Here is a 10,670-nt window from a genome sequence, read left to right as displayed (position 1 = left end):
CGGGGGGGAGAGGGTCCTGCGCTGCGCTTTGTCCGATACTCGCGTTTCCGCGGCGGTTTGAGGAGCGGGTGAGGATGCCGGTCAGGTGAAGTCACCCTCCGGGGAAGGGTCTTACCGGTCGCCGTCTGCGAAATGTCGTGTGGTTTCCGCGTCCTCCCCCCCCGGCCGCGTAGCACCGGGTTTCTCGCCCTTTGTGTCCAGCCGAGCTGGTCCCGTGTGAGGTTGGGAAGCGGTTTGTTGTTACCCACGTCCCTCAGGGCGTGGAGGAGGCAGGCAGGTGATCTGGAAAGAGGACCGTGTCCTCCGTTTTAGCTGTTAGTTAGTAATAAAAAGGGTTTTTTCCTTTTGTAAGGTACCTCCCCCCCGCCCCAATCATTTCCTTTAGAAATGGCAAGACAAAACGCATGCCCACCTTTGAGAGGCTGCTTTAAAAAATGGCTTAAAGTTGTTCCTCAAAAGGAACAGCCTCATTGTTGAATACAATTTAGCAGATCTCGAGTTAAGAATTGGGAGACTGTAAAGAAAAAAATGCGGTCTGAGGGCAAGGTATGGACTTCAAGTAAAGGCTGACGGTAATAGTGTAATTTGGTAAAGTAAATGGGGAAGACCAGTGTGGGATGTCTCGGTCCCACACTGATCGTGATAATTTAAAGGTAAGACTTTAAATTACTCTTACGGCGTACAACGAACGCTAGTTTCTATCTCGATCCTGCTCCGCTGTCTCGTGCTCTGGTAGCTGTTCAGTACTCTTGCGTACCTGACTGAGTACAACTAGCAGCTGCCTTGAGGTCTGTTCGCTTTTCATCCTTACGTACGCGGAAGAACGAGGGAAAGGGATGAGTCCTGGGTTGAGTCCTGCTCATACACTGTCCTGTCCTGAGCTCCCAGGGATTTCCAGCTGCAGGGCTCTGTGCAGTGCTGGGGGACGCAGTACTTCAGACCTATTTCTTGGTGTGGGGATGGATGCTCTTTTAACTTGCTGTCATGAAAGTGTAACTCTAGAAAGTTTGGCTGTTTCTAGCTCCTGGTGACTGAAAATAAAACGCAAAGCTAAGCAACTTATAAAGTTGGTTTTAGGAGAAGAAAATATGTCTCTGAAATTTGCTGGTTCCTAAGTAATTGTGTCATCATGGCCTTTGGGATTATATACAGTGCAGACCAGTTTATGTAGAAATTCTTATGGTACTCCTAATAAACTCCATTTAAAACTGATTTAGACTCAAACTACTTTGAACCTAGGTGGAGTAAAGGTCACTTCCGAAGTGGCTTTTTCTTTTTTAATCGGGAGGTTTCTAAACCACCTGAAGTATTTCTTGAAGTCTGCTATTTTTTTGGTCTTGTTGATAAGCTGATAAAAAAAGCTTGGGTAGAAATAATAAAGCAAATTCAGACTTTACGATGTTTGTGTGTCAAAAATTGTTATGGGCATGGAAGAGGGGGAACAGCTAAAGGTGCCCTATTGGAAATAATCATCTCGATTCTAATGTTAAAACTAAAATCACTGAACTGAATACTTGTTCTTCCCTAGGCCTGAAGGGGAAATCCAGTGTGAAAACCCTACCAAAAATTAAAGAAAATCTTGAAGTCACCGAAGTGAGCCATTCATCCCACCAGAGGTCTGACAGAACTCATTCAAATACACCATTATTAACACTAGCTAATAATTTATATTGTTTTGTCTGCATGAGGTGTCTCTTGGAGATAGGCAGTCTGAATTCTTGGTAAACTGATGGTTGTCAGACTATTTGTTGGCACCTCATAAAGACGTTCTGTAGTTTTTGTCGCCTTCCCCTAGAACGGTGTAGCTCTGTGTATTGAGCTCAGCTCTGTTCTTCAACTGCAGCAATCAAGTGAATGTGAAAGCAGCAACAGACTTGGAAAAAAACAAAGAGAAAATAGAAAACACTGTACCGCTGAAGGTGAGAATGCTTTCTTGCTCTTTATCTACTAGTAGTTTATGGAGGCCCAATCAAAGAAATGTGACATGTTAAATTCTTTTTCTAATCAAGCAGAATTTCCCGTGAGCTCTGTGTGTGTTTGTGTGCATGCACATTTTTTCAGGGTGAACTTGGTCCTGTATTTTGGTGACATTTTCCTGTGTCTTTGGCCAGAATAAAAGCTGTTGGAGCTATTGGTAGCATGGGAAAACATCAATACTAATTATCCTTAACGAGGAAAGGCCGTAGCAATTGTGTTGTGTGGAAGATACCTCATTAGAGAGTGATTCCAGAGAATTGCTCACTTCTAGTTCAGACACAGACCTTTGGCAAGTCACTGTTGTGCTCTTCCTCATGTTAGTACAACTGGAACAATGTATTTTGAGATGACTGAGCAGAAGTGTTATAGGACAGTTAATGCTGCAGTGGCAAGAAAATAGTTCATCAGGTGTGTTTGAACTGACATCTGCTACAGCAAAGGGCTTGACTGATATTGGTGTAAAACTATTTTTCTTTAAAATGTTAGCTCTTATTTAGAGTCCACCAATTATTTAAATTTCTTGCAAATGTTTAGTTTTGTACAATATACTACTGAAACAACATAGTTGTTTGTATTTGTAGGAGCAATCTAGGAATGTGAACGTGAGCAGCATGAATTGTACCTCAAAAAAAAAAAAAAGACAGGGAAATTCATTATTCCACTGCTATCTTATGCATATCTTCAGCTGACGTCAGTATGCCTTCACTGGAAGTCTCATCCAGCAAAGACTGTAGGATCAAATTATTGGGTATTCATTATGGATTTTAGAACTATAAGTCACATTGCAGACTTGTTAATGATGCATGAAAACCCCTGGTACAAATTACGTTGTGAATAGCAAGTTTAAGTGGTGGAGTACCAGACAGTAAGTTTCTGAGCGTCTGCTAATGTAGGAATACATTTAATTGCATTTCTTGGTCTACATCCAATTTTCTCAGGTTGTTTGTATTTGTGTTTAATTTTAGGAATCCCTGATAATCAACTTTGAAAGTAAAGGAAGTTTGAAAAATGCTGAAGTGACTTCAAGTGAGTATAATGGATATATATAATTATATATATCCATTTAATATAAATGGATATATTTTATGTATCTGATATAATATAAACATTATATTATTAAATATACTTTTATATCTGTATAAAACTAAACGTAAAATTCATTATATAATTTTCATTATATTTCTATAAAGTACGGGTGTGCTGTTCTCGTACTGGTTCTGACTGCACGATATCAGAAAGTAAAGCTTTTGAGACCACTGGCTGGACTTCTGCCTCTTATTCCAGCACGTGGCTTGGTTCACATGAATTGCTTGTAGGCAGCACAAACAGGATAGGAGCCCGACGAGACCCGAGACAGTCTTGAGCCCAGCCTGTTGAAAACCACATGATCTTGGTTTTATCATTGACAGAACTAGTTGTTGACATGAGTTCTTCAGTTTACTCAAACCTGCATTTTTAAAAGCTTGTGCCTAAATAGTTTGTCCTTCTGAAAACAAACCTGGCTAAGAATTACTTTGTCAGAGAGTAAATTCTTCAAGTATTTCTAGTGAGCCTTGGGCAAGGAAGGTGTCTTCTGTTAGCTTATGGTAGTGTAAATTGGGCTTCAGGATGCCCTTTGTTTATTTGTTTCTTTAACTGTATCATGAATCAGTATAAGATACTGACTTGACAATATTTAGTTCATAATGGGAATGAAACTTAGATAAGGAAATCCTGATGGCTTGTACAAGATGATCCTTTTTTTTTTTTGGTAGCCACCTTTTTTACCTCTTTCTCTAGGTACAGGAATGACTCTTCCCACAGGTGTTTCAACCTTTCTCCTAGAGTGTTTAGATGTAGATTCAACTGCAGATTATAACACAGGTGATAGTGACAGCCTGAACAGTTGCCCATCCCCTGAAACATTCAGAGATGATCGTTCAGGTGAGACTTTTGGTTTTTTGAGCTTTATATGATGTAGAAAATGTGCGGGGACTATCTACAATACAAAGACTAGTGGCTTCTCTTGGTGTGACTCACCAGGTCCGATCTTTGCTATAAGGCAACCTGTGCTTAACGTGGGATCTGTATGTCTGGTCCTCCAGTCCAGAGTCAATCAGGTCCTGGTGTAATTTGAATTGTACTGTAAACTTAAAGTATTCACTGTTGACGCAAGCTGTTTATTGGGGATGACCAACAAATCTGCTTTGAGTCAAATTCCTCCCACACTTTTCTGTGGCTGTTTGAGCCAAGACAATGCTTTCCCTTTGCTTTAAAGTTCCTGTCTTGCAAGTGTGATTGCTTTCAGTTTGGTCACAAACTAGTAACTCGGTGAATTTCAGCATGAGCAGCTTGCACTTACATCTTTTATGTCCAGAAAGAAGTAATTTTTACTGTGAGGACTCTGGCAAATACAGGAACTCTACTCTCCTGGACTCCAGCAAAGCAGTGACCATAGATAAGATGCCACAGATCTCAAATCTTTCAGCAATATTAGGTAATTCTTTTCTACAATACTGAAGAATATATACATAAACAAATTTCACTCTGGTGCAAGGAACCTGTGTAAAATATGTAATGGTCATTTCATATAAGGCATGTCTGCATAGTCGGGAACAGTTCCCTTTTAGTGGTCTGTGTTTGCTTCTAATATTTTGCTTTATAATTTAGTGTGCACTAAAACATTGTCTGGTCTGCTTAGCTTTTTCTTTTAAAGTTTAGCTTTTATGTTTTTTAGAACCTGTGCTGGATGATTTTCAAGACCAATACACTAGAAGGTAATCTGCAAAGCAGACTCTTTGATGCACCTAAACGTTCAGGTTTTTCTCTTTTGAATGATACTTAAAAGAAAGGCCAGTATGAATAAGCCTCTGATCCTGCAAACACTTCTGTTGAGTTTCAGCTACCTGTGTCCTCACTAACTTTGAAACTGGTGCATTAAGTCAGGTAAGAGATTGCCTTATAGACTTTTGTTTTGGTCTTGCAGCTGTAGGGAAGGCAATGTAAGAAAACTCAGTGAAGGATTTTATGGAAGGGGAAGGTGACATTTATTTACAAAGTCCCTAAATAAATTGCTTTTATCCAATTGCACTTACTCTGTCAGACTTCATTCAGTCACAGGCAGCAAGACGTGTCTGCCCAGGCGGTCTGGCCGGGATTGCCTGTGCAGTACAGAGTATGAGGGGTGCCCGTTGTCAAGTCCTCGTTAAGTCTCTGGCGTTCTGTGCTTGCCCAGGAGAAAATTAGGTTCTGGGCAGATCTTTTCTTTAGGAATCATCAGCTTATATGGGGCACTCCTTTGCTTCAGGATCTTGCTGACTTCAGCCTTCATAAATCTTGGGCCAGGTTGCTGCCCGTTGTCAGTTTTTTCTTAGTTGGAATACGCGTCTACCAGAAAGCAGAATGGCGTATGTGATACGCTGGAACCCTCTTGCCACCCTCCTGTTGTTAGCATGCCAGGTTTTGTGTTGACAAGTCCTCTGTGTTGTGGTCTTATCACAGTGCAGGGTCTTTCACTGCATCTTCTGTACTTGGCCTTGTCACAGTGCCGCCTTCAGGTCCTGACATAAAAATCTGAGTAACATGAATGATTTTTTGCTAGGAACAGTATCCTTTCTTTTAACCCTTGTGCTGCTGTTTCCAGGCAGACATTTCCATTCATAACTCATTTATACCAATCTTAGTGTTACAGATCTCTACACAATTCAATCTGAGTTTTCTTGTGAACCTAATTTTCCTCTACATCGTCCTTAAATATGTTCTGTCCTAGTATGCTTCAGTGCTGAGTGCTTTAGTGAATGTCTTCTGTGGGTCTTAAATTGCAAGTATCTTCAGAATAAGCTGTGTGACTTGATGATAAACTATCAAATAACTGTAAAGTGTGATGAAGTAACTCAGTAACAATATTTTTAAAAATAAGCTTTATCCCTTTTCACTCAGTCTGTATTTTGCTATGATTTCCTTATCCCTTCTTTTTTTTGAACGTTAACATTCATTGAGAATAGTTGTTCACTGTTTTTTTTCCCTCCTCTTCTAGAAAGAGACCATCAAATTGCAGTTACAGTTCTTCAGTATTAAGTGTTTCAACTACTCTGGCAGGTAAAATACGACCTGAAGCAGTTGTACTAGCTGTGAGACAACAGAATATTCTACCCAAACTTAAATGATGGCAAAATATCAGAACCAGGCTTCCACGGGGTCATTTGTCCCCCTGGCACAGGCTAAGCTCAATTGTGTCTAGAAGGGAAAGTGTGAATTGAAAATCTTTCCTTGGTTCTAATTAACATGTTAGGAGAAGAACAAAAAAAAACCCCAGCCCCCTCCCCCCCCTTTTTCCATTTAATCACCTGTGATGCTCAGTGAAAATTAGCATTTCTTACTTAACTTACCCAGGAACAGAACTGTTTGTGTCATGCTCCTTGCTTGAACTTAGTTCATATCAGCCTCACAAATAGTATTAGGAGTCCCTCATGTAACTACAGTTCTGAACTGTGACTGATGCAATTCTGGCTATGGCCCAGGTACCACATAATTTTCCCCTGCTAAATTTGGACTGTAATAGCAGCAGAAGTTGCCACTGGCAAAGCCTGCTGTGATTATGCAATTCCTCTGCTCCCATGGTATGTCTGTCTAGCAGTAAATAGCCAGGTGAACAGAAGATTAATACTCAACCTTGTTTCCTCAAGGAACGGGAGAGGAGAAAAGCAGCCCTGTTGGCGGGGAGAGGGAGATGAGGATTATGTTGAAGGGAGGAAGTGTGTTTACATGGGTGGCTTTGGAATGATCCCTCTTTGAAAACCGTCCTGTAAGACATGGGTTGGAGAGTAGCTGTGCTGTTTGTCTCAGAGTTAATTAATCTGTTGGAAATTTATCACAGGAAAAAAAGTCTGTAAAATTACAGCTGCAAGAGAGAGAACTCCAGACCTAAAAACTGGTATGCGCTGTTCTTCACCGTTAGGACCGGAAAGAAAGGTGAAAGATCCTTAATAAATCAGCCAGGTTGTAACATAGATGACTTGCTCCTTCCTCGTGTAGGTGGAAGACTCCACCTGGAAGTGTAGTAGTTACCTTGAAAGGGGTGCGAAGGTGTAGTTTGCCTCTACCTCTGGGCAGCAGTAATAGTCATGGGTGCCCCCTAAGCTCACTGTTTTTCAGACTGACTGTGTCAGCGGTACTGGATCAGTTGTGTAAGAGCTCGAGTGTGGCAGTAGGACTCTGTTAGTGCTTACCACACTATAGAGATTCACTTTATAACACAAAATGTAATTGTTTCACCCTTTAGCCTGACAATCAAACTGCTAAACCCGAAAGGCTGAAGTGTAAGAAAAAAGAAAAAAATTCTAGTACATTAGAAGGTGGTACATCGTCATTTGGTCAGCTTGGCGCCCCAGGAAACACCTCAGCCAAATCGGTGGGGTTGACAGCAGCAGTAGTGCCGTCCAAATGGACAGATGCTGTGGTGGTAAGTATTCCCGCTGTGCCCCGCTGATTAGCAAAGGCATAAAATTGAAGTGAAGAGTTTTGAATCATGACAAAAGTTACAATTAAATATTGTAATAATTAAATAAGTGGTAGGAAGTGCTTCATCCCCTAGTTGGGGAAGGGGACGTGAAACGTGTGGTCTGTGCGGCAGTAAACTGATTCTTTGTCTCAATTTTGGAGAGCATAAGACCAAAAAACAGTGAATGACAGGAATTCAGTAGTTAAACCCTAAGAACTATCAGTAATTCTAAATGGAGTTGTTATAAACAGTATTGTGTACTAGGGGAATACTGTAGGACTCATAAAATTGGAAACTGATACTGAATTCTGCTCTGTTTTTGTTTAGCAAATGAGTTCCACCATGCTGATCGTGGAGGAAAATAAAGCCCTAAAAAATCTTGGTTTTGCTCAGCCTGCAGAGCTAGATGTGAGTGTCTATCCTGATACTTTTTTTTTTAATGATTAAAACCAAACAAATTGTTCTTCATGGCACAGTCCAATTCTGGCTATGCTTATGCTACAATACAAATTGCACAACAAACTACATGTTAAATTCAATCAGTTGGACAGTTAAAAATACTACAACAAAACCCCTAGGTATCTGGTTTGTATTTTTGCAGCATCTTCTAATGTAAAACCAGCACCTAGTAGCCTTACTTGCATTACCCCTTTGATAAACGCCAGTTTGAGTTCTTTGTCAGTAAAGGTAGTATAGCACTGCCACTTCTCTCTGCAGGAATAGAAATGATGTCTCTGTCACTTTCATGCCATAGCTCCCAACCAACTCAGCAAACTCTAAATTTTTTTAGAAAAAGGGGAACGGGTATAATAGAAAGACTGCTTAATTTTGCACCAGATTATTTGGCAGGAAAACATACTGGGCTTTCCTAGTGTTGTTGCAAGCATACTTGAGTTTATGGATACTAGATTAACAAACAGTGAACATCAGGGTCTTCTTGGAGGCCAAAGACAGGAATCACTGGAGTCCTAAATCGTATTTTTGAAGCAATGGAAGACCTTTTGCATGAGCCAACAAGTGTTGGCCAATTTGAATTGTTGTCTGTTATTTAATTGGGTAGTTATTGCTGTATGATTTGTATTTTGACGGAGCTGTAGCTTAGCTTGTCACCAGTGTGCAAAGCCTCACCTGGGGAAGACCTATTCCTGAATACCACAGGTCCATATGTAAATTCAGAAGAAATTGTTCCTGCATCTCTGAGCTCAGAAAAAGAAATTATTCCTCAAAGTCCAGAAGAAAAGAATATTTTTCAGGTTCTAATTTTATTGCACTCTTGAAATCCAGTTTTGGCATGCTAGTACGTAATGCACTATATAGTAAAGCCTTACAGTATTACAAACAGCTGAAGAAAACATTTAAGCTTTGAAGCTTTCTATCACCCTTTCTGATAGCATATGAAGCGTACACAAGTAGTCTTAAATGTTTTCTAGTGACATCCCTTGAAATCTGCACGTCATCTCTAATTTCCCTAGAAGAATATTTCTTCAATGGAAATAGTTGTGTGAATGAAATGTCATTAATCTTTTCAGCCTCTGTGTGGCAGACAAGAAATCTGCTCCATTGTCAGAACTTCACCGTGCCGGAGGCCTTCCAGGCTTCACCAAATTCCAGTTAACACAAAAGCGTTCTGCATTCCCGAGGGAGTGCCTGAAGGTAATAAATATCGAATTGGTTCACTGTGCAGATGGCAACTGGCTATTTGAGTGTTTAAAGGCGGTTTTGTTTTTTGTTTTTTGTTTTGTTTTTTTTAAAGTCTGAATCTTTGGAAAAATCACAAGGCTAAAGAGTAAAAGACACTGAAAACCTCAAATTTCTGACTTAAGTGTTTGCACGCAATGGTACTTCACTAACAAACTACACGAACGTTTTCTCCTCCAAGGATCTTTAGCAAAGGAATTAATACAATCTAGCCGTTTCATAGGCTAGATCATTAAGGCCAGAAGGTGCTACTAGGTAACTCTGGGAATATCTGCACCTCTTCAAGTTACTCCTAAACACAACTTTGAGCTTCATTGCTGGTACGGAGACTCCCTAGAAAAGATACCAGCTTGTTTAGTAAATTATTATCCTGTGCCTCATTTCCAGGGTGAATATGTCTGAATTCAGCTTTCAGGCATTGGTGTGTTTTCTGTCTTTCTCAGCTAAACTGATCTCTTTAGCATCCAGTATTCTTTTCCCCCTGAAAGTAGTTCATGTCATAGGGTATGTTTCTCTTTAAAAAATTTCGGTTTTTCTCTAAAGGTTTCTGTTCTTTTCTCCTGAGACCCTTCACACGGGGGAAGCTCCTTCTTTTACTTCCTAGATTTTTGTTAAACAAAAATGAGAAATGTGTGCAAAACTGTCTCAGCACTACCATAGAGGTAAAATCCCCTCCCTTTCCAATCTCTCTTGAAGTTTCTCAGTGTGCCACTGGATGGCATATGTCTTCCTAAGTTTAAAGTAGTTCTTTACAGACAATGTCTGCAAGTTTTCTGCAAGTTATGTTTGTCATTTATGCTGGTTTAATTTAATACAGAGATACTGCGTAAGCATAGTAGCTTTCAAAAATACTGAATATACACAAATTTCCAATGGAACTGCAGTTTCCTAGGTCCAAATACTCTCGTACTTATATTACAGATTGAGTACATACAGCATCTAGAGTGTGGGAAAGTGCTTTTAAGTGTGTGTATGTGTTAATTAATGGCAATCACCTGATGCTTCTGTACAGATCAAAGAACAAGGGTGACTGTGGTAATACAGAACATAGGTTGTACTTGGCAGGCAAGCGGATCTCAGAAATCGGCAAGCGGTGTTGTCAGAACCCAACAAAGCCCACCGCTGAACCCAACAAAAGTTGGGTTTTGTTAGTGCTTTTCTAGAGGAGCCTGGGGATCGGGAATTAGACTGCCTAGAGGTGGTGGTGGGGGGGTGGGTTTATGCTGGATGTTTTCATCTCCGCTCAAGGAGTCTTTCGGATGATGCTCTTTTTCATTAGGAATGTACATACACTCAAAACGGTTGTTCTCTTCTCACTGCAGTTGACCTACAAGATTCAGATTCCTCCAAACAAATGATAGCCTAGATATCTACTGAGCATCTAAACAGCTCGTCGGGTCTCTTACACTTGAGAATGTGCCACTTTACTGATAGTATTTAACTTATCACTTTTTCCCCAGATACTATTACGAGTACCAAAAACTGGATCTACTGTAAACACAGATGAGATTTCTGG

General features: G+C 40.4%; 1 protein-coding gene across 1 annotated transcript; it reads left to right on the top strand.

Moving 5' to 3' along the window:
- Window positions 1-132: 132 nt before the first annotated feature.
- On the top strand, window positions 133-10,670 carry LOC103915851. The gene is made up of 11 exons (XM_009322779.1): window positions 133-221; window positions 1,844-1,919; window positions 2,943-3,003; window positions 3,757-3,900; window positions 4,859-4,902; window positions 5,993-6,054; window positions 6,914-6,986; window positions 7,238-7,417; window positions 7,784-7,864; window positions 8,986-9,109; window positions 10,615-10,670. Exons 1-11 carry the CDS (start codon window positions 133-135, stop codon window positions 10,659-10,661), a joined length of 981 nt encoding a protein of 326 aa, XP_009321054.1. The 3' UTR covers window positions 10,662-10,670.

The sequence above is a fragment of the Pygoscelis adeliae genome, unplaced genomic scaffold, assembly GCF_000699105.1.
Source record: "Pygoscelis adeliae isolate BGI_AS28 unplaced genomic scaffold, ASM69910v1 Scaffold34, whole genome shotgun sequence".
Lineage (NCBI taxonomy): Eukaryota > Metazoa > Chordata > Aves > Sphenisciformes > Spheniscidae > Pygoscelis > Pygoscelis adeliae.
This window is presented reverse-complemented; position numbering and strand designations above follow the sequence as displayed.

What these genes read in the sequence shown, in the direction of transcription:
- LOC103915851 (XM_009322779.1), top strand. Translation starts at nt 133, where the DNA reads ATGTCGTGTGGTTTCCGCGTCCTCCCCCCCCGGCCGCGTAGCACCGGG. An exon ending in AAAACACTGTACCGCTGAAG is followed by an intron (nt 1,920 to 2,942) that starts GTGAGAATGCTT and finishes GTTTAATTTTAG; the next exon opens with GAATCCCTGATAATCAACTT. An exon ending in AAACTGGTGCATTAAGTCAG is followed by an intron (nt 4,903 to 5,992) that starts GTAAGAGATTGC and finishes CTCCTCTTCTAG; the next exon opens with AAAGAGACCATCAAATTGCA.